Source organism: Trachinotus anak, unplaced genomic scaffold (assembly GCF_046630095.1).
Source record: "Trachinotus anak isolate AG129_WGS33_773 ecotype Australia unplaced genomic scaffold, CSIRO_AGI_Tana_v1 ptg000008l, whole genome shotgun sequence".
In the NCBI taxonomy this organism is placed as follows: domain Eukaryota; kingdom Metazoa; phylum Chordata; class Actinopteri; order Carangiformes; family Carangidae; genus Trachinotus; species Trachinotus anak.
In genome coordinates, this window is record NW_027273859.1 from 12,255,966 (window position 1) to 12,283,913 (window position 27,948).

The 27,948-nt window shown below is 42.2% G+C and overlaps 2 protein-coding genes and 1 long non-coding RNA gene across 6 annotated transcripts in view; 1 reads left to right on the forward strand and 2 right to left on the reverse strand.

The window, feature by feature from the left end:
- On the reverse strand, positions 1-8,747 carry nr2f1a (nuclear receptor subfamily 2, group F, member 1a). The gene is made up of 3 exons (XM_071482657.1): positions 7,237-8,747; positions 5,287-5,814; positions 1-1,242 (listed from the first exon to the last, which is right to left on the reverse strand). Exons 1-3 carry the CDS (start codon positions 7,667-7,669, stop codon positions 968-970), a joined length of 1,236 nt encoding a protein of 411 aa, XP_071338758.1. The 5' UTR covers positions 7,670-8,747; the 3' UTR covers positions 1-967.
- On the forward strand, positions 1,993-18,398 carry LOC139623964 (uncharacterized). 4 transcript variants are annotated; one of them, XR_011691622.1, is made up of 4 exons: positions 1,993-2,010; positions 10,520-10,731; positions 16,639-16,720; positions 17,986-18,398. It is a non-coding gene; the product is annotated as an uncharacterized lncRNA (long non-coding RNA). The 4 variants fall into 4 exon arrangements; XR_011691621.1 differs by lacking the exon at positions 1,993-2,010 and adding an exon at positions 8,793-9,014; XR_011691620.1 differs by lacking the exon at positions 1,993-2,010 and adding an exon at positions 9,047-10,447.
- LOC139623962 (uncharacterized) overlaps positions 18,083-27,948 on the reverse strand; it is a 296,887-nt gene continuing 287,021 nt past the window's right edge. Inside the window, exon 14 of the mRNA XM_071482655.1 lies at positions 18,083-27,433. Coding sequence (XP_071338756.1) covers positions 27,074-27,433 — 360 coding nt within the window. The 3' untranslated portion in view covers positions 18,083-27,073. The remainder of the gene's footprint in view (positions 27,434-27,948) is intronic.

Sequence of the window (27,948 nt, forward strand, 5' to 3'; positions counted from 1 at the left end):
TTTCTTTTTTTTTTTTTTTTTTTTTTTTTTTTTTTTTAATAGTACAGTCACCATCACACAACTTCATCAACCGACCCTTCTGCAAAAAGCTGCATCATGGAGTAAGCAAATTGAAGGCAACAACCAATAAAATTCAAGAAACAATGAAAATTTTCAAGACGAAACAAACAAAATGTATTTGAAATGATATATTAAAAGTGCTTTTGATTTTCATGTCTCTCCTCTTTGACTGATGATCGACTCCACACGCATTCATGGCCCGGGGAAAAGGCGCCCCAGACGTCCTCTCAGTAAAAATGTCCTGGAGGTCAGTTTGCTGCTGTTGCAGGTCCATCGTATCAATTGGGAAAAAAGTTCAACCATCAGTGGTGATATTGTCATAGCGATTAGACTGTTTCTTATTTGTCTAAATTTCTTTATTTTTCTGTTTTTAAATTCTCACTTCAATTTTAATTCTTGGAGAACATAGCTTCGACAACATATATCGCACTCATTATAAGAAGCAAAAGGTTATATCAAAAAATTATTAGTATAGAATCACAGAAACCCTGGTTTAGAACCAGAAAAAATACAAAACAGAGAGGTACATAGACACAGGACAATTCTTATAATTGCTTGGAAACATTATTTTCCCGCTAAGTCTTGATTCTTTTTTTCTTACTGCGCATATGATGTTTTTCATTTTATTTGTATTTTTTACAAAAAAGGAAAATAAAGACTAGTATTTTACAAAATGAAGAGTATTGTTCTTGAAGATGAGGGTGGATTTACACAGGTGTAAAGTCCAGTTCCAATATTTTTCTGTACATAATGTATTCCATCACAGTCCCAGAAGACAGAAAAAAAGTAATGTCTTCCAAGTTTCTCAGAAAAGGTCCTATATATAGTCTTCTTGAAGGAGGATGGGGTGAGGGGTGCTGAATTTTGGTCCTTTTTTTCCTCTCTTTTTTCCACTTTCATATAAGGATCATTGGATGGACATGTAAGGCCAGTTGAAGCTGCTCCCGGATAATAGCATATCCCTGATGAGGGTTTCAATAGGAGTTTTACCTACCAAGCGGACGAAGAACAGCTGCTCGATTACCGACGAGGAGACGGTGCGCAGAGAGGGCAGCCGCAGCAGGAGCTTCCCAAAGCGGCTGGGCTGGTTCGGGTACTGGCTCCTCACATACTCCTCCAGGGCGCACTGGGATTTCTCCTGTAGGCTCTCGATGTGAGCAGCGTCCGACAGGCCGCAAGCGTCTGAGAAGCGCACACACACACACACACACACACACACACACACACACACACACCAGAAAACACTGTGGTTAGGCTCGTCACTTCTCTCAAACCACAAGGTGCAGCTTGTTGTGGAAAACTACCTGAAGCTGATATTATTTTGTCATTAAACTTCAGCATGTCGAGGAACAAGTGAAAGAATACCTGCAGGCTTAAAATATATTATTACATTTACATTTCGAAAATAAATCAGCCTCTGAGGTCAGTAAACTTGCAGAGAAGCACACAGAGCCAAAGAGAAACAGTGATATTAAATACACACGTTACTTTTTCATCATAGTTATTTTTGAATGCATGACCCTCAAAATAAATGCCTGACGAATTCGCTTCAATTTTCTTTGCAAAATATGAACACAAAACCACATGGTCATTTTTTTTTTTTTTTGCCTCACGTAGGCTTAGCTCTGGCAAGTGCACACTTTGCCATTCCCAATTTACGTCCTGCAAAAGCGCTCTGGTTATCATTCAACATCAGCCTTTACGTGTTATTGACAAAGTGGAATGAACAAACACACTGCCCAAACATGCTACATCACACTGAGCGAGTGGGACTGTCATACAGAATAAACAAGGGGTTTGCTGCTGGAGTAGTGGGTGCACAACACAGTGGAGGATATCTCTGCCTGCTCTTACAACAATCAACAAGAATGTAGAGCTAAATGTCGCGAAAACAGTGTTGTGATCGTGTATGAGGAGGAACTGATGGGGCCAATGGAGCAAAGGCGAAAGGTAGGCTATAGGCCTAAAGGCCACTGCTCTTGATGTCTGGACTCTGGGGATTCAAGTATAAGGAAACATAAACGGCACTGATGAATCTGAAATTACACTGGATGTAATGTGACCTAATTACTCTGCAGTAAGCTGTTAAGTCATTTCGCTGCTCTTCTCTCCATAGACCACTCTTGGCCTGTTTTTCGATGGAGCCTATAGGACAGGCCGCTGGAAGCAATCAAATTTATTAGAGGAGGTGAAGTCAATAGTCACGCAGAAGCGACATAAAATGTCAGAAAATGAGCCTGTGCAGCAAGAACGCAGGCGAGGCGTGTGTTTTTGGTGCTCACTGGTGGGTTATGCAGCCGTGTGCAGCCACGCTTCAATATAGACAAAAGCATATATGGCTTGTTAGTGTCTTACGATGTTTTAGTCAGTTATAAAGAGCATTGTTTTTCACACAGCCCAAGCATGCGTATTCTAGCCTACTGCTTATAAACTGCTGTAAACGCAGGCAGCATAACCGCTGGCGTATATGGTCCCACATGGAGTCTAGGCTGTCCGGTATTGAGCTGTGTTTTTGTGGAAACTACACAAGGAAGCCTGCTTTAGTTTTCAAGCACTACTACATTAAAGACCGGACAGAGGCTTTTAAGCCTATTCGTGATTTCTCAGTGCTATAACTCACTATGGCCAGACACAATAACCTTATGAACCCGGGGGCAACGCTGAGATCTCGGGGTGATTTACTGTGACCTTAGTCCCGCCGGTCAGTGCCCCACGTATGCAAATCCCTGTGGATTAACGCTGAGTGTCCCTTTTAAAACATGCAACAATCAATAAGGTTGAAATTAATTAAATTTGGAAATTTCCTGTAAATTATAATATTTGGCATGGCAATGGAAAGGAAGCGATATAGGGAGGTCAAAGCATTGCAGGGAGGAGGCTGCAGTTGAATGTACGTGTCAAGAGAAAGCTGGTCAAAGACACCCCATAGTTCTCCATAAGGCCTGCCTGCAACCCTGCACCCCACCACCTCAATAGACTGGGACATGGGAGCAGATAGCTTCCAGATTCCGCAAACGACTATTTCTGTGGTAGGTTTGCAAAGGCACACACTGCACTGTGCACATGTGGATGAGGAGTTCATGTAAGACAATGATCCTGAACGGTGGTGAAATAGTTTTCCCTGGCCACCATTATTTATGCATCAAATACTGACAAGTCTGGTGTTATTAAAGGCAAACAATCCACGCTGGTCTTGGCAAAGTGCCACATGACTCGTTATAGCCAGCATCAGTTGTAGCCTATCAACCTAACTAAATGATCTGTTAGAAAACATGGAGGATGCTAATGTGTGTACGAAGTTTCTCAGGGTAATCTGGGGTGAATTACTGAAAAGCCGTGCAGTAGGAAAATATGGTCAAATATGTCAGTGTACAAGATAATGTTACAGGATGAGCAGACTACTAGTGAATAAAGTGAATCTAACAGGATGTCACATTACTCGAATATGGTAACTGAGACAAAATCCACATTTATGTGTGTTAAAACATATATTTACCTCTCGGTATGCATTCAAAATTTGGCGTGTCAAATTAATATAGTTGCCAAACCCCATAACTGAAAGTGGTTATTATGGCTCCTGAAACTAAATATATAAATATAAAAATATGTATGTATGAAAAACAGAAAGTCCTCTAACTGTAGGAAATCCTATGTGGTAAAGTCGTAGTCGTCAAAAAAGGAAAGATGAATGTTGAAAGCGGTGTAGTGGATGGAATATAATCTCTATTCAGTCCATATTTACAAGTTTGGTGAGCACTCAAACTTAGTTTAGATAATTTAGATGCTGAGTACATACAGCCTATTATCACTTAAACACACTGTGTCACATTTTATTATGGTATGAGAGAAAATTGCACTAATATAATATAATATAATATAATATAATATAATATAATATAATATAATATAATATAATATAATATAATATAATATAATATAATATAATATAATATAATATAATATCAGTAAAGGTAGTGTATATATGCAGTTGTAGAATCCTCTGACGATAAGTAAATAATAAACAATAATTATTGAAATATGCTAGAAGACAAGTGTAACCACTCTCAAAATAAAATGGAGTTAAGACGCTTTCTAGGGATATTGAAAGTGAGAATTATTTCAATATTACCCCAAATCTCAAAAGCACAATAAAACTTAATATTTTATCATAAACGTGTCCAATTATAGATTATGTGCATCTATGTGACAGAATTTTGTCACGGGCCAAATATGAGACAATGAGGTCAGAACTTTGAGAGAAGTTCAGAAGTAGTTTGGGGCCTGTAAGTAAGTGAATTTAGACTTTCCTTTTCCTTCCCATCATCACCAGACTCCCTTGACATAACAGGCCTAATGGCACCAAGTGTACACAAGCAGCTCCAAAATAGCATCTAAATTACGCACCGACAGTAAATGAGGACCTTTAGGACCTTGCCCCAGTCAGCCATCAATTAAGCTATCAACAATGTAGGTTACTTTTGAAAATTACTGCTGATGACTTTCCAAAGCGTGTGCGACAAGAAATCCTATCCTCAATAAGTAAGAAAATTAATAGGTCAGCTAAAATTAATCTACAAACAATCTATACAGCAGTGGTGCTCTGTGTCCTACAGAAGCGATGCACTGACATATGAGTCAACTTCCATCAGCTTTTTTGATCTCACTCTGCTAAGGATTATTTCCTGCCCCCCAAGACATGTGTTTGTGCACGCAAAACAAGGATGAAAGCACGCACCAACACTCATAAATGCATCAGCTGTCATATATCACCCGGTGATAGACTATTTCATCTTTACGCTCAATTATTTGACACCTGTTCCAAAATTTATGGCCGCGAACCTACAATCTCGGTCTCGGCTCAGACGTGTTCAAAAAAAAAGTTGAACTCAACAATTATAAAATATTTACATATATGAGACTGTCAGTTGTCTCCTGTTTAAAACGCACTTAAAACTTGATGCGCTCACTCAATCTGGATTTGTTTACACGTCTTATGCTGCGGCTACAACTGACATGGGAATGCATGTAAGAGGATATGTAGCAAGCTGTTGACAAAATAGCTATTCCATCGGCAACACAAACATCTCGTAAACTCAGATTTGTGACCAGCCTTCAGTTGACAGTCATATCCTTGATGTCACAGCGCTTCGCCCCGCGAGTAACATAACTGTAACTAGGCCTCATGTGATTATAGACATGTTCCTGTGTGACATGCTGGACACCCACCTGATGTGAAAAGCACGATGGCCTTGAGGCAGCTGTACTCTGCCGAGTCTACGTGCAGGGTCTTAAGCTTCTCCACTTGCTCCTGGAAGATCCGGATGTGATCCATGAAAGCCACGACGCGGTCCGCGGACATCGGGGAGGCGTGGAGGCCCGCCGCGGCGAGCAGAGGGGCCACATGCAGAGGCATGGAGCACTGGGCCGCGTTAAGCACAAACAACTCGCTCCACGTCAGCCTGAGAAGGGACACCTGGTCGGTGATCTGCAGGTCGGGAAAGAAAGGGATGTTTCTCGCCCACTCCACGGCGCTGAAGAGCAAACGAGCCGCCAGCTCGCAGATGTTCTCGATACCCATGATATTGTTGGGCTGCATGCACTGGCTCCCGTACCGGGATGTCGGGTAAGGCTCGGCCCGCAGCAATAACGAGATGTATCCGGACAGATAGCAGTGGCCATTCAGAGGGTCTCCGTTCGTCAGCGCGTACTGGCCTGGGTTGGGCTGGGTTGGAGGCATTCGTCCTCGCTGAACCGCTGACAAAAAGAAAGAGAAAAAGAGGAAATGTGCATCCAGGACTGATAAACATTGTTCATGAGTAGAGCAACATAAAGCAAGCTACAGTTAGAGTGCTTCTTCCCAGTTAAACGGCATGTACTGAAATCAAAATTCAGCACGCTTTTCAAAACACACTGACTGGTGTATGCTGTTTGTAAGACTACAATATTTCAGATTATTCTATCGACAACATAAACATCTCATCAATACAGATGTGCAGTGTCCCTCAACCTTTACACTGATTGCATTTGAACATAGGGATGAGGGCTACATGGGCTGTATGCAAAATGAAAATACAATCTTTTATACAGAAAACACACACATTTTCTGCTATCCAAAAGTAAATTTACCTAATTTACTATTATGAATATTTCAAGGTGTAATTGCACATTGCATGCACAAGCCTACTCATATTACTTTAGCATTATATTTATGTGGGTTTTTGTTTATTTTAATATTTATTAAATGTGACCGAACATATTACAAATACGACTGATAATTACTGTTAAATGCAGTCACATTTTTAACATTTTACCCACACCAAAAGGTCAGCTGGGAATAAAAGGAATTCAGCTATTGTTTATTATTAAAAATAAAATATTAATGCAACTCGGTGTACATTAGACGTGGGCTTGAAGTGTGTACTACAAATAGTAGATTTAAAATGAGGGATGTTTGCATAAATTGGAATAAAACACTTGACATAGGGAGGAAAGTTATACGGCCTGTAATGCAGCAGGCAAAACAATTAGCCATGAACAACTTCAGCGGCATTATTCAGTGAGTGTGAGCTGTCTAGTCAGCACAAGGAGCTGGAGAGAGACGTGGGTTTGTAGTGTGTTCATTTTACATTCACACACAGCTTACAAACCATACTGTACAATTATAAATTAGTTAGCTGCACATACTTGTAGAAGAGACTTATTAGCCTTGCACGCTGTACACACGCAGACACACTGCTCACACACACACACACACGTATACACACACACACATACACATGCACACAGGGAGACATTTAGTCACACACATATACACACACAACCCCTCTTCTGCTCTAAAACCTACACGTAAAATGGGCCTGTTGGGCTCAGTGCCTTTGCCTGGTAATAGTACAGTTTAGACTGCAAGAAAAACAAAATAAAAGGGTCAGCGAGACGAGCCGCTTTGTTCAGGCGACCTGCATTCACCAGCAGAGCTGCTGTGGCTACACTGGCCTTTTACCCTCCTCTCACATAGGCAGAAAGACTAATCATTCATGCAAACATCCCTCAGAAACATGGATGGAGACTGCAGTATGCCCAGCCATATAGCCTGTGACCTTAATGCAACATGGCAGCCCTGTTCGCCTATTACTAGGATGCGTATTCATGAGTTGGCTTTAAAATATAGATATTCACCTTCCCGCCGCATTCCCACTTTTAAACACTTCTTCAGCCGGCAGTATTGGCACTGATTTCGGTGGTGCTGGTCAATGGGACAGTTCCTATTGGCACGACATGAGTATGTTAAGTTCCTCCGTACACTCCTCTTGAAGAAACTTTTGCATCCCTCGCAGGTGAACTGGCCATAGTGTTTGCCGCTCGATTTGTCTCCGCAAACCACACATTCAATATGCTGCTGACTCTGTCCAGAATTTTGACTCCCCTTGTCCCCGGCGGTCCCCGGTGTGGACGGGGGTCCCGGCTGGCTGGGGGTCTGCGGAGTGTGCGGCGCCGCCGACGCCGCCTGCTGCTGCTCCCTCGCCGGCTGCGCTGCTGGGTTGGGGCCGCTCGGAGGTCCTCCGGCCACGTCTTCCTGCGGATCTCTCCAGACGCTAACTACCATTGCCATATCTCGGCCCCGGAAAGTGCTATAAAGCGAAATGATCGCCGGTGTTTATGAAGCGTAGAGGAGAGAAAAAAAATAGATCTCAAAAGACGGGGCAGTGCAAAGTCAAATCGGAGCACGCAATCTCATATGGGGTAAGAAGGGGAGTACAACGCGATCAATACATTCAAAATACAGGAGGGCGATTGAATAGGCACCCGATCAGGATATGCAAGTATCGGGAGGCCAGTTCCAAGGTAAATTGCAGTCAGCCATTCAGGAATCCCTAATCTTGTAGGAAAACCCGAGTCCAGACGTAACAAATTGCAGTTTGATATAAAATAGCCACAAAGGAAAGGCAGGAGCGATTCACATGGACGCTGGAACGAGTAAAAAAACCTTTTGCTGGAAAGACACGCGATCCAAAGTGCTGCGGAGATAAATTCCTTTCTCTTTTCTTCCCCTTGCTCCTTTACACTCCCGTCTTCGCCGTATAGGAGGGGAGGAAAAACTGAAGAGCTGGATTTTTACATCTATATTCTTAAATAAACCTCATCATCTCGCCCAGCAGCGAAAGAAAACCGCGTCGCCGAATGAAGTGCCCATGTATAGTTTCACCTCTCTCCAGCAGGAGGAATGGAGATACGAAGAGAAAAGATAAAAAAAGAAGAGGAAAAACACCAACAACTAATAGAATATGCAAGAAGAAGGAGAGACCCAAAAATGAATGCGCTTAAACGGGAGGACCAGCAGAGCAATGTTTCCGAAACGGGGGATCTGCGCGAATGTCTGTATATAGTGAACTTTGACACTACTATTGAAACTGACACGTTTCTATGGAGATCGCTGCGCCTTATATGGTGCTCATGTCAAGGAGCCAAGAGAGGGGCTGCTGGAGACTGATAATCAAAGGCGACTGACTGGCCAGAGCCCTGCATAGAGGAGGAGGAGAGGAGGAGAGGGGGGGATAGGGAGAGAGAGAAAATGGGAGGCTAAGGTTATAGCCAAGCCCTCTCTTTCTCTCTATTGGTTAGAGTCCCCCTCTGTTCATTCACTGCAAAAAATGTCCATCCCGATAAGCCATTCGGTCTCGTGTTCAAATCTTAAAATGTTATTTTTCTGTGAAAACACAGTAGAGAAAATAAAAACGCAAGTGCAGTTTACTGAATTCCACTTGTTTCCAGTCGCAGTCCGAATCGTTCGTAGAATTTGTGAGGATCAATATCTTGAAATAAGGCAGAGTAGCCGATACGGGAAGCTCCCTTTAAAATGAACAGTGGACGTGATAAAATTCACAGTGATGCATCGATTGGCATTGGAAACAAGTGGACGCATCTCGCCCCGATGGAAGATTAGGTCTCCTGTTTTGGTAAATCCTGGCTTTTCAGACTCAATAGCCCACTAAACCGACTGATAACTGAGGACGGATATTTTTTGCAGTGTTGCCATCTACGGCTGGAGGGGCTGGGGGGCTCTGACAGGCACAATTTACATTGAGCTCGCCCCGCGCTGCTATTTACTTTGAAACCTGATTAGTATGGGCCGTCTATTGTCACCAAAAAGAGGAAGAAACCCTGGATAGAATAGCTGAAAAAGCGGGGTAAAGGCAAGGGGGGGACAAAGGTTTTACGCACGACAAATAAACCAAAAACTGTGCGCAGCGGCGAAAGGGGGACTCTGGCTCAGAAATTCCCCAAAGTTTCTAAATGGTTTGTCTCGGACTAGTATCTTTATTATAGAAATAACGGGTGTCATTATTGGTTTGAAGCGGATTCATATTTCCACACGTTGTTTTGTCTTTGGCATGCGCATTGCGGTAAATCCTTGTCTGTAATCGGCACAGTCTCGCTGATTAAAACTTACAATTTAGTTTAAAGGCGCATATAAAGGGAGGAAAATGTCAATGGGGAGACTGATGCATTAAAGACAGCGTGTTATACAAACGGGATGCCGTGCCAGCGGCCGAAAATCTCTAAAAATAGACGAAGCAATAAGCAATATTCAATAATTACCGAGGTCCTGTACTCTCCACAATCACTGAGCTGGTGTCACATTATGTCTTAATAATGACAGTAATTCAAAATCATGTGAAGTTGCTGGGAATTTGCATGGGGATTCCGGCTTTTTTGTATCAGGGTTTCTGCAGGCTTACAACCTCCACAACTCAAAAATGTCTGGATCGCGCTGCCATCTAGCGTACATTGTACAATTACAACCTCATATTAATGCAGGCACAAGTCATCAAACATGATTTTTTTTTTTTTAAACTTAAAAGTTTATCTAAAAAATAAGATTAGCTCCAGTTTTACGAAACGTTTTCTCTCGTCTCTTCTGACTTTCTGGAAAGTGCAGTCTTTTGATGTAAATGTTGTATGACAAAGGAAAAAAAAAACTTCACAAAGAACAACATTAAATAGAGGTTATATTATAACGGAAACAAAAACTGTCTGAAAAGTAGACTGCCATTTTTATTACAGCTTGTTTAGATGGAAAATAAAGTCAGAATGACGTGCGTAATTCCTCTCCAAAAACATTATAATACACCATGTTGGAAAAGAGTAACCATTCATAATACATGAAATTATTGTTTAATAAAAACAAACAAAGTCGTTGTACACGGATCTTTAAGCACACAGAGATATTGGGAGATATAATAGAGCGTAAATATGCAAGTGCCCCCTTTGGAAACGCATAGGAGGGATGGGTTGTTTTTTAAGTATTCAACATGAGAGCTCTCTCTCCCGTCCCTGTCTCGGACACTCCACTGAAACTCCCCGGCCATGTCTCCAGCTCTTTGAAAAGGTGAAACCAATAAGATTAAATCGGACAAAGAATTTTTTTCTGTAAGTGTATCATTAAGATTTAACTCCACAGATTGGAAAGGGGCTCCGCGGGAGAAGAGGAGAGGAGAGTGAGAGGGACAGCGAATGGGAGCAGGGTAGAGGCTCTAATAGAAAGCTGGGAAACGGCGAGAGAAAAAGGAGAAAGTGGACAGCAGGACATTAAAAGAAGAAGCACCAGCGACGGCGGTTACCAGTAGAGGAGCAGCTTTCTACCTGGACAAAACCAGCCGCGGGCAAAGGCAAGTACACTATTTATTTCTCACTTCTCCTACGCTACACACGCATGGCTCCAAACGCAAGGCTACAATCTCTGTGTTACGCCACATGACCGTTAACTTCCAGCCATGCAGTCCGCCCCGGCAGTGTCAGAGTCCCAACTTTTTTAGTGGACAGTCGCATCTTTTCTCCACGTTACCGCCGATTATCGAGAGCGGCTTCTCCGTTTCCCCAGCTGTCCTCACCGATTTGTACATCAGATAGTAGTAATGTTATTACAGGCTGCTCGTTGTGCCGCTGGACATGGGAGCTATTTTGCACGTCCCGTGCACCTCACCTGCAAGGCTATTTGTTGTTTGAACAAGTAGTGAAAAGATCGATAGCGGGCTGTTTGTCTCAGCGATAGTGTCACCGGATTAAGAGGCTGATCAAGGAGACCAGCCGCTGCCCATCTTTTACACTCTTTTCCAAGTGCCTGTTTGGCCACTACACACTGTCAAAAGCAAAATAAATAATATGGATTCACGCAAAAAAAAAAAAAAATAAAATAATAATCTCCTGCACAGGAAAAAGAACACAAAATGTGTGAGAAAAGGCTGCAGAGAGTAAATGTAAGACGGCACGTAGTGTGATTGATCAAAGCAGAATTATTGATAGAAAGGGACTGTAATAAAAAGTGACTAAAATAAATGATGCAGCAATGTAGGCCAGGTTAACTTAGGCTATTCCAGGACAAACTGCACGTTAAACGGCTTTGTAAAATAACATTACATAATAACACTGACCTTAATCCTGGATGCATTAAGCTTGAGCTAATTAATAATTTTTAACGTGAGCCAAGTAATATTAATTTTTTCATTTCCCATTCTTTCAGGTTGCTCCCTTTTCGTCTTTGAGCAGCAAAATGTCCATGTCTCTGTAATGATTGAACTTAGTGAAAACATGTAAAGAATTACATCATCACATTATTATTAAACGTGTCTTTCAGGTAGTGGTGTGCAATACATAGCAGCCTTTTACATATACTGTAATCTAATGCTGTGATGAAGTGAGCTTTAACATGAAGCCTCAATCTGAATTTTTCTATGTCTATCAAAACTTAATAATCAACGAATGGTTTATCGATGACTGCTGAAATTCCCCTTGTGTGGGAGTTTTGTCAAAGAACTTTACTGGTTAAATATTTATGAGGATAAAAAGCACATTTTACCTAATCTGTGATGATCAGTTAGTGATTCCACTTTTTTTTTTTTTACACTGCTACGTTGGGACCTTGTGAGGCTCACGAAATGCAGCTTTAACACAGCTGAAACCAACAAGCAGCACTATCAGTTGGGAAAACACTGAGGTCATAAGTGCAAGCCCCCCCCCCCTCCCCTCCCAATAAAACAACAGATGACCACAAGCTCGCGTTTTGGGGCATTTAAAATGATACAAACAGAAGAAGAGATGTATAAATGGTCGAGCTTCTGTTTGCTATCGATTGTGTGTGATCACATCAGGGTTATAACCACAGCATATAGTCAATAAGACATTGCATGGGCTTAGATTCGCTTTTCAAGGGGGCCTCTGCTCAAAACGTCTCCTGTGTACACACCAGTGTTGTGTTTCTGGACGGCGGGTGGAGGGCCACATGCAGCTGATGCTGATCCCTGCGACTCCAGCGTCTGTCCGCACAATTATTCATGTCATAATTCAACTACCGAAAACACCTTTGTGCGCGGAACTTGGAGCGTCGTTCCACGTCTCCATGCTGGGTCCCGGTTTGGTTAATGGACACTGAGCAACAGTCGTGTGGCAGTGAGATGCAGCCCAGTGCCTCAAAAATAACTTCACACGTGTTGGACTGCGCCTCTGTGCAGAATGGAGAAGTTTGTCACTGAAGTTATTTCCATTAATAATTAAGTTACTTATGATTTAGGAAGTAAACACTTCTGCGCTGCTGACAAAGCCATTACACGCTTTTGCTTGTTAAGCTATTTACTCTAGACTCTGGTCATTTGTACTTTCTATTATGCTTTTTTTTTTTTTTTTTTATTAATTGTCCGAGCACATAAGATCATTAACATTAGGACAATGAGTTTCACATTTGGTAAAAACAAGATGTAGATGTGTCGACACTGTCTTACAGCATAGGTGCCACACTGACAATAAGATAAGACAATACAGAAGTTGTTTCACCTTGTTTTTTCTTTCAACAGTGTTTTTTTTTTCCACTCTAATTTCACCTTACAAATGAGCTTCCGGATCATTTTTTGCTGCATGTAACCTGGACCCTGCAGTGGCACATTGATTTATGCTGTGTTAGCTGGGCAACAAAGGCGATTTTTTTAAATTAAGCTGAGATCAAATCAGTCAAAATAAAATGACACTGAAGCCTTCGACCTGTTAGAAACAACAGTGATTCTGACATGGTTTTAAAACTGGGATCCTAGTTGCTAAAGTGAAGTTAGTGTAACTTTTCTCAACACCTCTACAGCTTATACTTAAAAAAGTATAAGGGGGGGGGGGGGGGGGGGGGGGCTGATATTCACGGTGTACTCTGCGCTGCGCACAGAACAAACATTAACACTCTCATATTTCTGTAGGTCCTAATTTATATTTCCAAAAAAAAAAAAAGAAATATCTAACTTATTCTCATGTTTGAATTGGAGGTTTTGTTGCTTTGAGTGGTTGTGTGTTGAAAAGGGAGGAGGGGTTGAGGGTTGTGCGTGTGTATATGTGTGTGAGTGAGTGGGGGTGCTTCTTTTTTGTCCAAATCTGATCCCCAAATTATTCTGGGGGCTCAGATTGGTGTGAAAGGGACGAGAAGGTCACTTGAAATCGCCTTTTATCCGCTGGCTTTTTTTTCTATGGATCAGCAACTTTCAATAGACATAATCTAATCGCTCTTAATGGAAAGGCCATTCATGAGAAATAGTGGAAATATCGTTGAGCCTATAGTCTGCAGCCATTTAAGACCGAGGCATTTAGCAGACAACAAAAGTTCACAAAATAGCATGGCTATTAATTATTACTGCAAAAACTGCTAAGTGTCTCTCCTAAACAAGCAGGGTTTACATATCAAATTAAAACCGACGGATGCAAACAGCAATTAGATACAACTTTATGTGTACTAGAATAAACCTGCTAATTTCTATGTTATTACATCCTAATTTTATGCATGATTTTTTTTTTTGGAAGTTATATTTTTGCCCTAAAAGACTAAGTGTAAAATTGCTGCACTACCTGTGAATCATCTTCGTTCTTATGTGCATATTATTGTTTATTTCCTCATTATTTTTAATATGGCTTTGCCTCTCCAGAGATTTGAGACTTTTAGACGTGATGAATGAAAGTCTCTTTCCAGGGTTTTCCTGCATCCCAGACTATAATTGAGGACAATAACTGCAATGACTTTCCCAATTAGGCTTGAGGTTGGAGTTAAGTTAGAGGGACTGTCAGTTTATGCTATGGGCAATGGCTTTATTGCTCACTAACCATCATTTCTTTAGAGCCTATGTGCTAATTACTCTGGATGGTCCCAGAGACGGAGATTATAAATCCATTAGCACTCAAACCCTCGTGGTTCCACAGTGCAAACACTGTAATTTTGTAGTACACCAAAAAACCAAACTTTAAGTACCAGAAGCTAGATGAAGGGAAACAGATTTTCAACAGCGTGTGCACTTCTGAGGGATCCACTGTGAACGGAAGCCCAGCGCATATCAATCAGCAGCTAAACTGAAGCACACAGTAAACTAAGCAGAACAGAAAATGAAATGACAGGGGAAATGTGTTATCAGAAGGGTTTGACTGCCCATAGCTTAAACGACCTGTTTATATTACTGCCTCAACTTAATGCACCATTGTAATCATTAATGATTAACAAAATAGGCTACAATTTTAATATAGTGGTTCCTATTTTAGTGCGAGTTCGGAAAATCAGTTATTCGTGTTCCCAAAGTGTCTGTGAAATATCCAGGGAGAGATGCCGCCTTAAGGAATAAAGTGAATTAAAATAAGACTTAATACCTGCTTGACTGCGTTTAAAGAAGGCAACACAAAAACCGGGACCCAAACGGGGGTGCGTGAAGGCATCTCACCCTTAAAGTAATTTATTTCAGGGAAACCGGAGGGCAAAGGTGGAATTCTTGAGAAATTCAACAAGGATAAGGGAGCTTTAGGAATTCTGCACGCAGATTACCTTTCATCCCATCCTCACATTATCCGACAACACACTGTAGAAATATAGCTCCGCGACAAAAGAGCCAGATTACCCTCCGACACAGAGGAGTGCAAAACAATTTTTAAGAAGTATTGCGATTATTTGGGGGGGGGGGGGGGGGGGGGGGGGGGGGGGGGGGGAGGAAGAAGAAGAGAGAAAGAGGGGGAGAAGAGAAAGAGGAGGAGGGAGGGGACAGGGTGGGGGTCAGCACAGTGGAGGAGCGATTCCCTGTGTGCTTTCAAAAGGGGGGAGAAAAAAACATATAGCTCACCGTTCATAAAGTGTCCCGTCACTGTCGAGGTGGTTGAGTGGATGGTGGACCCTTCTCAAAAGAGTTTACCCACTTTTTTTTTTATACCAACATAAATATTTATGGCGTGTAAACGCACATCAGACAAAATATGAAACTAAGCAAAGCTGGATGAGGATATGACCGTTTACATGGAAACAAATCTTCTTTCTCTTCTGGTAACTTCAGCAGATTGTCCCTGCACTGTTTGCTGACACTGGGTCAGACCCCCCTCCCCCACCACCACCACCTTTTGGTTTAACTTGTTTGGTTGTTTTAACTTGTGGTTTGTAACTAAATGAGTGGCTTCACATCAGCACTGCATTATTTTTTCCTCCATTTTTTCCCCCAAAACCAACACACAGCAGGGGCTTAATTAGAAATGTAGTGTAGCTGAACCATCAACTTGCTGGAGCTGAGAAAGACTGAGCACACTGGTGTAGTCTAGTTTACATCAGTACAGAGAAAACAGAAAAAACATTTCCAGGCAGAAAATGCATATATTTATTTATTTACATTTAGCAACCTTGAAAGTATTTTGTGTCATAAATGAAAAGGAACATGAAGCTGAAATCATCACCACTCCTACACAAAATAGCATTTATCATTCTGTGAGAATGTAGTCCAGATAACACAGCAATTGTGTGAAAAAAAAAACAAAACAAAAAAAATTCAGGTACATTTTTGAATAAAAACTATCAATAAATCTAACATTTAAACCAAGAGATCCTCCCTTTCTCTCTCACATCCATAGACATGAACATCCTCTTGAGGTTTTGTGTATTTTCATTTGAAAGGTGTGTGTCTGGTGTTTACGTGTGAGGGCACATGTGTGTAAAAAGACAGTGAAGTGAAGGTGTGGAGGTGGCCTGTGTTTAGTGTCCAGACCTGGCAGATTGTGACCTTATCAATGTGAAACTCTTAAGATAAATTATTCATAGCACCTGTTTGATGTCTCCGGCCAAAGAATGACAAAGGTGTAAGATTTAAGATGCATCTCAAAGCCATGAATATCAGCTGCTGTGCTACCTGTCTGTTTTTTAGAGCAGGGAAAGAGGGAGAGAGGCTGCATTTTAAGCAACAAAAATGAACAATTTGGCTCCTAACAGGGGTTTGCAGAAGAGAAGGACCGGAACACAGGCAATGAAAGTAAGCGTATGATAATCTCCTCTTGCAGATGCATTAATAAAACTCAACTGCAGCTCAATCTGCCAATTTTCAGTGTGCAAGGTGTGGCTGCCATCAGCCTTTGTCTTAATGTCACATGACTCACAGGTGTCCGGTGATTATGTCGGTCACTGCGGCGGGCCACCCACATTGTCACTGCCTGCTTTATCCTTTAATTTAAAAAAAAAAAAAGAAGAGAGTGTGAGTGACTCAGTGGAGCTAACCTTGCCCTTTGTAACCAGATTTGTGTTGTGTGTCTCCTCGCAGGCAGAGAGCGACGAGGCGGCCAGGAAACACAGGGGGACGTGTCGGTGTGGTGCAAGGACTGACACTGAGATGAGATGTAATTTATGGTGAGAGCTGTTTGATTATAGGGCAGTGGCGGTGATACCACTGCTTAGTATGAATGTTGGGATCACCTGGCATGACAGCCCTGTAGTGACAGCGTACATGTTCTTAATCATACATGTGGTAAATACAACATTAAAGGTAAATTAATAGCCACTGTCAGAACTGATTTTAAGAGGCTCAGTTCATATGTTTTTTTTTCCTTAGCTACATTACTTGGCTGTTTGTTTATCAAATACGAGTCCAAGCTTAGTGCTCCGAACTGAATCCTGGAGCTTAAATTCTTTTTCGATGATTCTTTGTTTTTTTGGAAAAAGACCATAGTCCGCTTTTTGGGAAACTGGCATCTTATCTTTTCATAGCAAAAGGTCAACATAACAGTAACTCAGTAACAGTATTAATAAAACAAACATGCCTAGGATGGATATTCATGACGATATATAAAGATGTACTGCGCATGAGCTTGAATCATGTGTTGAAGAGTGCAAAGAGGAGACACTCACGGACACACTCACACATGTTTGTGTGTTTACTCCTCTGTGTGTGCATGTGTGTGTGTGTGTGAGATAGCCAAGTCAGTTTCCCTCAGATGTTCAGTTTGACCTTTGACCCAAGAGTTGGGGTCAAGCCCTGACAAATGAGATGGTCGAGTTCTGGCCAGAACTGCAAACATTCCACAACCATCTTCTGTCCTCCTCCCCTCTGCTCATATCCGTCTTTCCTCACCCCTTCACTCCTCTCACTATGACTCTTCCACGACTCAGAGTCAAACAAAGTTCTCATTACACACAAACATGTTTTATTGTATTTGCTGTGGGAATCTTAAAAAACACACCCTTCAAATTAAGAATTACAGCACTGGGTTAAATGTGTTATCCCTGACATCTGCCTTGTTTACAAAGGGAGAGAGAATAAAGGAGTATGATCTTAGAGGAGAAGCTGTGTTAAGCATTTGGATATTACATCCCTGTACTTTGAAAGCACACTGTGTGTGTTTGGAAAGCTTGTCAGTGATGTCAAGGATGAGAAATGTTGCAGTGTAGCTTTTTACACACGCTGCTGGCTCTAGCATTTCCGGCAACATTTCTCACTCTGCCTCCCTCACACCATCCGCTCTGCTGCAATATCCCCACATTTTTCCATCCTTTCACTTCTTCCCCTACCCTCCCTTCCTCCCTCCCTGCTCGCCTTCTCGCTGCTCTCTGACCACTATTGCTCTCTTTACCTTCACCGACTATTTTCTCTGATTTTCTAACATGCCATTCCACAGAATGCTACCACCTGTGTCTTTAGGGGGAAAAGGGGGCTATTGGTATTCCTCCTCGGGAAACTGTTTAAGGTAAGTGGCACCACCTATTACAATGACATGGCAAATAATGGCTCTGGTTGTTGTGTTTCTGTATTAACTTTTTTTTTTCATGGAATGACCCCGGATTCTTAAGCATCACCACCCTCCATCAGAGCTCTAGCTACAAGTCACTGCCGTAAAAACACACACAGTCACTATCAATGAATGTCAGCAGAGCAGTCGCAGTGCCACAAAGGAGCCTGGAGACCAACAAAGCCGGCTGATACAGTAGCACTGAGTGGATCATGCTCTTGAACTTGCTTTCATAATGATGTAATATTACTAAAAGGCAATGCAACACAGCAAAGACCTTAATAAAAACACATCAATCCCGATATGTGCGTATGTGTTTTTTTTCCTTCTCTTCACTCCCAGTTGAATTGTGATATCATTTGATGTTGGCTGTTATGTGATTCATCGGAGGGTACAGCTGCTTCACATGGATCTTGGCCTGGGCTGGACTGTTTCTTCACAGGGCATCTGATCACATGACTCAGTCACATGGATAGATCTGAGCTCTAATTGGCCGTGCACTGGCGCATCACTGTGGCGAATCTGAGTGCATGTATACAGCTCTCGGCTTTGAATAAAATGGTGGGCTGTGCTTTAGGCAAGAGGGCAGTGAGCTTCCTGTATGTCTGTGGGTGGGGACACCTGGACCTTAGTCTGTTGCTATGATGATCTACAATGCAAAAATAATATGTCATCATAAGGACACTGCACATAGCTCTAAAACAGAAGTGAAACAATGCAGTGCCACATAGCAAGGCTAGGCTAGGAACGGCAAGAAAAGACAGAAATCACTGCAGGGTTTTAGTATCTTCCTGATTCCTCCCTTGTTCTCCCTCCACCTCATGGCTCCTGTTTCTCCCTTCCTTTTTCACATCCCAGTGATGTCCACACATTAATGCCACCTGTATAATGCTCTCCTATCACTCTCACCATTAGCCCTCAGCCTGGTGGGGTTAAACCAGACAGCAAGTCACAGGGAACAGGGAAAATATACGTAGGCATATGTGTGTAATCATGGCCATGTCCATGGTGCAGTTCAGCTGATTGTGTTTACGTCCCTTTCCTCCTCCTACTGCTCTGTATGTCCACAGGCAGCTCAAGGATGTAAAGGAAGGGCTCAGAGCCACTTGATTCCCTGCCACCACCCACCGTTACCCCAGTGTTACCGTAGCATGGATGTCTGCCCCTGTCCCCCAGGGCCTCAGTGCCGCTCTCCCCCACCCCTCCTCAACCAGCACGCACCCACCAACCCAGTCCCCCGACCCCCAATCCCTCCACCTCCCTGCCTCGCTCCCTGATTCAGTGTGTAAAAGCGCCCCCTGAATGATGGATTACTGTGTCACCGCAGCCTGCGAAGGATTAATTTGTTTCATTGATTTCTCTTTAGGCAGAATGCCAGCGTCTGCCGCTTCCCACCTTTTCCCCAAGACTCGCAGCTGTAATAGACGGTAATGGCCTAAGACAAATCAACCCGTTTCTTGTAAAAATAGCACCAAATAACCCTCCCCACCCTCCAGCCTGCACTCTACTCACGAGCACATTGGGGGGTAGCACGGTGGTGGTGGGATATCAGAGGGTGTTCGATTCATCCTCATCCTCCATCTCTATCACTCTGTCTGGCTATCCTTCCATACCACCGTCACTCCTTATCCCGTGCTGAGCCAGAGGAGACCATCCAGTCACTCTAACAAAGCCATAAGTCTGCCGTACTTACAGGCTCCCTCTCAGGCCTCACAATGGATGGGTAATGACAGCGTTGTCTGGAGGGGGCTGTGGGAGTTGGGCCATTCTCTCCAGTAATGGAAGCAGTTACTGCCATTCCCTACACACCTGCAGGAACAGCTAACTGTTAACCACCGTGATCTATGGCAAGGCCTTACTGCAGTCGGCTAAGGTTGAAGCGTTGTACTGACACCAGTGAATTAGGGCATGTCTGCACAACACATCTTTCTGTCTTCACTATGGTGTATGAAGTTATCCCGGTGTAAGTTAAAATCTATGGGAAAGCATTGTTATTTATAAACAAATCTGTACCTATGAATAAGTGTTGGTGTAGCTCTCAGTACTGCAGACTGACAATCCAGCATTCCTGACATTCACTGATTTAACGCAGACATAAGATGCTGCCACATCTTTACTACCCTGTCACTGCTTTGAACGATGGGAAACCCAAACTGCCTGTAACATTAAGCACACCACTACAGGCTGACTGTCCTCCAATGCTTTCCAATCCCACAGAGATTTATGAGCAGAACCAGATCCATTAATCCATTGTTGATTTGCTGTGGCTGCCCTGCAGGGCTTTTGGGATCAGATATCATACAGTGCTGAAACTCACCCCGTTATGCAGCAGGGCAGACTGTAACACCCTGACTGTTGCTACAAATGCTGCACCAAGGAATAGGAAATTAAATGCAAGTCGGTGTTGCCCAATTTTTAAATTCACTGCTGCATGTCCACCACCAGCCTCATTCACACAAAAGCATGAACTTCTGACAGATAGCACTGTCCCTTACATTACAAACTACAATATAAAGCAGGGTGACAACCCATAGAAGGCTCAGTATGAGTGAATCAGAGCTGGTACACAATGTGATAATGACCCAGGCAGCAGGGAAATCTCATCAGCTCCCTGCAATCAATTTAACAATGTTTACAAAGCCATGGGCTGAGGTTGGTGCTTGGGGAGAGAGCACTGGTCACCTGGTATTCCACTAGATCCCCCTGCTAAGCTGGCCTCTCCTGGGCAAACCTGCCCAAAGCCCCCTCATGTTGGACACCACCAGGTCCTTCAAATACTCCTCTCAGACAGAGGATTAGGTAATCTCGCCATGATACTGTCTTTTTCTCTGTTTCTATCATTTTTCCCTCTCTCTTTGTCACTCTCTCTCTCTCTCTACCCCTCCATTCTCATACATTACATCCTACCTCCCGCTCTCTCTCTGGACTGTTGAAGTGCTTGTTCTACTCGGGGCACATCTATCCTCAGAGGTCCTTACAGTCTTAAGTGCCTCCAGAAAAGGTTAGTTGGCAGGTAATTGTCCAGCTGTGGTCGGGCTTATCTTAATTGTGGGTGCTTCAGTGCAAGCTACACCTCCTTTGATGAAGAGACTTACGTGGAATAAAAGGAGAAGATGGGAAGAAGAGACGAGACAGGGATTTACCATTTTGAAGTGTATTTGATATTTTTCCTTTGGTTGTTTGTGTTTTGCACTTTGGCTGTGAAAGATGAACAATGTTTAAGAGTATTTTTTAAATTAGCATTTTATTATATTTTTGAAAATATAAAAAGTATTTTGATATTATTCCTTCACACATTTTTGTGTCTTTATTGTCCATTTTGTAAAAATGGACAATAAAGACACTGGACAGTTTTCATTATAATGAACATGAATATGTGTTTTGACTATTGATCCTACTCACAAGCAATGCTGACCTCATGGTGTTAAAATCAGAATGACTAGATCTAGGCCATTCTAAATCTATACTTCTATTAGCCACCTGATCATATATATATATATATCCATGTCAATAGGAAGCTTTAGGGGGGTTAGTGTTTGCATGGCCCCAGTCAAAGGTCATGACTGTCCAATAAAATATTTCCAGAGCACCATCAATAACTCCGACATGCAGACTAATACAGTATGGGATTGTGGGTAGGGGGAGGAAGCATGCGGTGCTTGCTTCGAGCAGAATGGATGAACAAGAGGCCAAAAGGTTACTGGACAGACTTCGGCCCCCTGCCCCTGCACCCTCTCATATGAGCATTTGATAGCGACAGGCGCAATTATAAAGGTATACTTCAGACAGGTCAAATGGGAGAGGGCAAAGTGCAGAACCTTTAAAGCACTGGCTGGAGTCAAAGGTTAGGATGGACACAGGACATCATAGAGTGCCGCTGGGCAAGGGGTAATGGAATCAGAGCTGTAAAGAAGCAGCCTGATGAGAAGGAAAAATGGGATCATATCTTCTCTTCATTTATATGAACATTTTCATAGACAGAGAAAATTACACAAGTTGCTCATGATCAGAATCTCAAATCATGACATTAATTGCTGTTTGGCTTGACTACAGAAACGACTTGTTTGATATGTTTGTGTGGTGTGTGTGTGCTCATATACTGTATGCTGTCTGTGGAACCATCAGGCCTTATGGCTATTAAATATGAATAGCCCAAGGTCAGGGAAGGTCGTGGCATGCATTTAGCACTAGTGACCAATACCAAATGTAAAGGTCAAAGTGGAATTGCCTGAGCCTGAGCCATACGACATTTCCTTGTCCACATTTACGCATCCCATCGGCGGTGATTTATGGAGGGAGATAAGCGTACGGATGGGAAGAAAACACTCTCTTTCTCCTACCCCGTCAGACTCTGTAAATATACTACTCACTCATATCAATCACCATGTCACAGTGAATCGCCACTGTATGCTTCCTGCTCAGATTAAAAACTGCCTTTGTCTTGCTCTGCCTTCTCCCCCCAGCTCTGGGGAACACACTGGCGGTATTGTTGCTATTTCACAAGCTTTATATTAGCATTTCAAACAGCTGTGGTACAAAAGTAGTGAGTATGTTCAAAGTCAGTGGAATCCTTTAGTTATGCGCCATCTTCTATGGATAGATTCCGTACTATATCAATCACACACTATAGAAGTAAGGTCCTCAATTGATCTTGAAAATACTGTGGAGAAAATACGTTTGTTTTTAAAAAAAATCTGTTAAGTGGAAAAAAACGCTTTTTAAAAATACAATCTTACCTCACTTCTATTTATTTCTATCTTCTATTCGCTTCTATTCTCTTAGAATGCATTTGGTTTGCATAAGAGAAACTAAAATAAGTTAAGCTGCTATGCTGTTACTTTCATCAGAATTCCAAGGCATTTCAAAGAGTTCAGGTTGGAGCAGGTTTTATGCTTATAAAACAAATCACTGCTGATTAAGATCAATTTCCCCTCCTCTGTCCTCTGCAGGACTAAATTCCTGTTCTGCAGCCAGACGGGCTATTCAGAATTTTGCAGGAGCAGCCGCTCTGGGGGGGCCTTGGCTGGGCCAGCGATTAACTCTATATCCCGGCTTTTAGAATTTTGTAGGCCTCTTGAACATGAACATGTTCCCTATGTCCCTTTGGCTCCTTAAATGTGAAAACCAGCCCGTCACTGGTGCACCACAGCCTTTGCGAACTACCCCCAAGTGGTTCAGAATCCAGCCAGCGAAAAGTCCGAAAAGAAAACATGCATTTGAACTGCCAGCCAAAGCGGAAACATGGTCTAGTAAGCTGCTTTTTAACCTGAACCATAAAGACCTATTTTCCTTTCCTCCAATAGTAATAAATTTGCTCTTTTCCTTTATTACACGTTATGTTTTTCCATGGTAAGATCAAAGGGTGATAATTCGCAACACCATAGGCACCAGTGTAAATTACCTGACACTTTCTGTTTAGTTCTCCATTAGTCTGTATTTCAGCTTGCATGCAACTTGAATATGACAAAAACCTCTTTAACACCAGGAAAGCTGCAGTAGCCAAAGTATAGAATGTTTCTCCTCGGGAAATCATATCAATTTCACTGCATTGACTGCAGAGGTCAGCTTTGAGGATCAGATTCTTACCATTTTAATACCAGCAATGACATTTCCCTCCACATCAGCCGTTGCACAATCTATCCCTCCCTCCCTGTGAGAACAACAGTTCTAAAGGCCGTTTATATACAGGGCAAGTTCTGGTTGATGTGTCACATTCATCTCTATTTCCTATTCACCATGGGGCATTTGAATCACATCAGAATCTATTACCACCATGCAGATTCAGCCCCTGCTGACAATACAAATCATGATAAGATGGCGCAGTGACTCCATAAACACCCTTGCTTATATATCACATCATATGAGCTGGGCTGGATAGCAGATCCTACTTGTCATCCCTATGTGATCTACTATTTATATGGATGGACTAAAGGTATGGCTATCATTACATCTCTGTCTATCTTTAACCCATGTCTGTTACTATCCCATTCAAACAATAGATATAAATAGTTGTGTGTATATGTGTGTGTGTGTGTGTGAGTGAGTGAGTGCATTTATCTGCGGGAGCATCCATCACTCAGCAGCAGTTCCAACTCAGGTGCTTGTGAGGAGAGATTTATGCTGTAATGCATCAAATCAACAGACCTTTACAGTAAAATATGATTTTATCAATAGGCCTGATCAATAGTGCATGCAAGACGCTGTGTAATTATTACAGAGGTCCGTATCAATAAAACTGTCACGCATGACCTCCTGCCAAAGGCTATGGAGCTGGGAGTCACAGACAGTCGAAGAAAGGTTTGTATCGTGGCCCTGAGATATTTGATTACCTGTACATAAGGTCATATCTTTGATGTGCTGTAACTTATCACCACATGCTGGCCTGAGATGAGATTCAGGCAAGGAAAGTTTTATTAGCATTAACAAACTGCTGTGCAGCAACAACTTTGAAACTATATTTACATGATGTGTTTTACTGACCAATTAATAGTCCTGGTCTGTTTAAAAACAGTCATTGTCAGTGAATTGTGTTACATTGCACCTCTGCAGACATTACAGATTATAAATGATAGAGACGCAGATGACTGTCTTTACTGGAGTGAGGATCATTTGTCCTGAAGCAAGGCAATCCAAGAGTAGAAGAAAGACTGTCAGAAAGAGCTTTGAATTACACTGTGGTGAGAGCACTCTGCATTAACACACACACACACACACACACACACACACACAGTCACTACACACACATACAGTACACCAGAGAGAGAGCGCGTGAGGCAGGGACCAATGAGGCAGTTTATATCGGGATTTTGTTTCACAGCCACGGCCTCCTGGGAGAGAGGGGTCTGCCAATAACACTTAAGAGACAGAGCAGGAAAAGTAAGTGCTTTTATTACAGCTCATCACTCATGTAATTTCTGGCAGCATTTGTGATTACAGATCAAGTGATTGACTAACTACACATTCAGCGGCTGAGTTATGAACCGGGTGCCTACCATTCCAGCCCCGGCAGATTCTCCATGTCAGCTGTAACTCATCCTCTCTCAGGGTGCTAAATCAAAGACCACACTGTGGCCGGAAGAGTTAAATAATAGCTTGAGCTTTATTGTAAATCTGTCAGAAATTAAACCTGCACAGACGTTGTCTTGGCCCTGATGTTGTACTGCATGGGGTGAAGACGCTGGATGGAGGGGATCAATACAGGCCCCAATGGAAGTATTGATGGATGACAGATGAAGTTGGTGTGTGTGCATGCGTGTGTTTGTGTACTGGTGTGTATATGTGTGTGTAAGGGGTAGGATTGAATCACCCCGGGGTTAAGGTAGAGAGCACGGCTCAGGGTGCTTAATCGACAGATCTCACCTTGAATCGATTGGCAGGAGTCTCGCAGGGCAAAGACGTGATACACACAACCTACACTTACTCACACACACCAAAACAAACCATAGGGAGTGTAAGAGACGATGGGGTAGGATGAGGGTGGATGTCTCAGTGCCATCAGTACTGTATACCTGTACGTAGTCCTTGTTGAGTTTGTAACTCAATACTCAAATCTAAGACTCAATTCAAAAGCACTTTTATTAATTTACTGATCACTTTCCTGGAGCAGCAATTCACTATGTTTTTAAATACCTTTGCTTATGTTCACATAATTAACATTAGTATCCTTTTTTACCTTTGAAAACTGGAATAAAAATAATAAATAGCTTTGATGTCTATATGTATTCTTTGTCCAACTGAAATGATGATTACTCTGATGAAAGCAAAACAGGAACAATAAAATATCCAGTCCATCTGTCAACATAACTCACATTTGTACAATGATTTTTCAATGTAAAATCAGCCCTTAAAGTGGTAAAATCCTTTGTCATTATTATTTCTATCATAAGTAGAGTAGTAGTACATTTCTGAGTGATTAATCTAAACCAGTACTACAAATATGTTACACAGTGCAAGTGCACAGTGCACAAGTTATTAAAAAATAGGTCCTTTCTATCAAATGAAGATAATTACCCCCAAAAAAACAAAACACATATGCACCACGAAAGAGGAATCACCATGTGGTTGTGGTTGACACTGTGGCAAAGAAGCAGTTTGCATACAGTGTAAGACTAATGAGGGACATCTCTCTAAAAAACATGAACAACAAAACAGAGCAAAGAGCAAAGCAAATCGAAGGGAGCTCCGTTTCCTGTAATGATCCTACTTACTTACAGAAACCTCATCATATAGTATTATCTCTGCAACAAATCAATTTCCTCACACTCAAAAGAGCCATAGTAGCGTGCACATGTGACTCATACTGGAGAAATGGGCAGCCATGAAAACACTCCACCGTGAAATGTCTTACAAGAGGCCAAGATCTGAGAGGGCGTTATGTCTTTAATAAACAACATACTGTAAGTATTAAAATGAATGTGGCTTGGTTTTGTGTAGGGTTGCAAAAAATCTTAGCCCTCTCAAGTTCTGTTGAAACGTGGTGATTCAAGGACTCTGCAACTCCTACACGTAGCTTTGACTGTAAGACAAAGTCTAATGCTTTCAGATGAGGTTAAGGTTCATGAGTGTCATTGACTGAGATGGTTTGTAAGAGGAGCAGATTTGCCAAATCACAGTGTGGGGTAAAGTGGAGCCCTTTAATGCTGATATGGAGTCTGTTTTGGAGAGCTCTTGCAGAGCAAAAGAGGATGTTTTTCAGTCACCTTGGAGCCAAAAGTATTTAGCCTTGTATGTGGTCTCCAGAAAAACCATTATCAAGTAGATAATAGAGTGCACATTCTCTCTCTCCATAGCCAGTCATTTTCAGGGACAGTTGGGTAAAAATGCTGATGACTTAATGGATGAGTTGTGTAATATATTTAGATTTGAACTGGTTCACATAAACTGACATAAAAGTGTAAATATATATGTTTTAAACATCAAAACATCAGACAAATATTCTGGATCCACTGGCGGAAAGAACTGGGTCTACGGATTTTTATCAATTTTTCCAAGACGTGTTAAAGGAAGAAACCACTCTTCTGTGTGTGGGACAGTACCTGAATGTTTCAGATGAGGAATGAGGTGGAGAAAGAGAGGCTTCCACTTGCAGCCCCGGTTGGAGGGAAGGGGACAGATGAATTTGTTGTCCAGAGGTCAGATGGGAAGAAGAATTGTAAATTGGAGACTCAAGGTCAGTGCATAGTCTTGTTTTTGAATGGTGACCAGAGGCTACCGTCTGAGCCCTAGGATCTGTACATCTCCCAGGAGGTCTGGGTTTGTGTCTGAGCTTGGGATTCTCCAGAACATTGCTATCACTCTTTGATTTTTGGACGAGTTCAGTCAGATGTGTAAATCTCTCCTATAAAAAAGAAATGAAAAAACAGAGCACAAGAATAAATGTGAAAACAGCCAAGTTTGTACTCACAATTCACTTATGAGTTGCTGTGGAAATTACTTGATGCTACCCCATATTATAACAAAACCTCACAAAAACACGGCAATATGTCAATATTCTTTTCTCTAAGGAACATAAGGGCATTTTAACTTCACTGTTAATGACTTACTGTTTGTAAGTGACTGCTCTTACAGCAGTCCACTATTAAAGTTACACCTCAAGCCTGCCAACCACTTAATATATACTTTCTTTAATCTCCAAAGTGATTCAGTATTGCCTATCAGAGTTCAAAACCACTTACTGTAGCTCTCTCAGACATTAGAGTAAGTATAAAGAATAAGGGGTTGAGGGCCAGCTGCCCTGTGATGTTGCCAGGTCACCCTGATGTTTCCCTTCACCTCTACTGTCAACAGTCTAATAAAAGTAACTACAATCACCGCCTTGCAGTTGTATGCCCCCGCAACTCAGACTAGTTTCAG

What these genes read in the sequence shown, in the direction of transcription:
- nr2f1a (XM_071482657.1), bottom strand. Translation starts at nt 7,669, where the DNA reads ATGGCAATGGTAGTTAGCGTCTGGAGAGATCCGCAGGAAGACGTGGCC. An exon ending in AGTGGGAATGCGGCGGGAAG is followed by an intron (nt 5,815 to 7,236) that starts GTGAATATCTAT and finishes TCTTTTTGTCAG; the next exon opens with CGGTTCAGCGAGGACGAATG. An exon ending in CATCGTGCTTTTCACATCAG is followed by an intron (nt 1,243 to 5,286) that starts GTGGGTGTCCAG and finishes TGCGCTTCTCAG; the next exon opens with ACGCTTGCGGCCTGTCGGAC.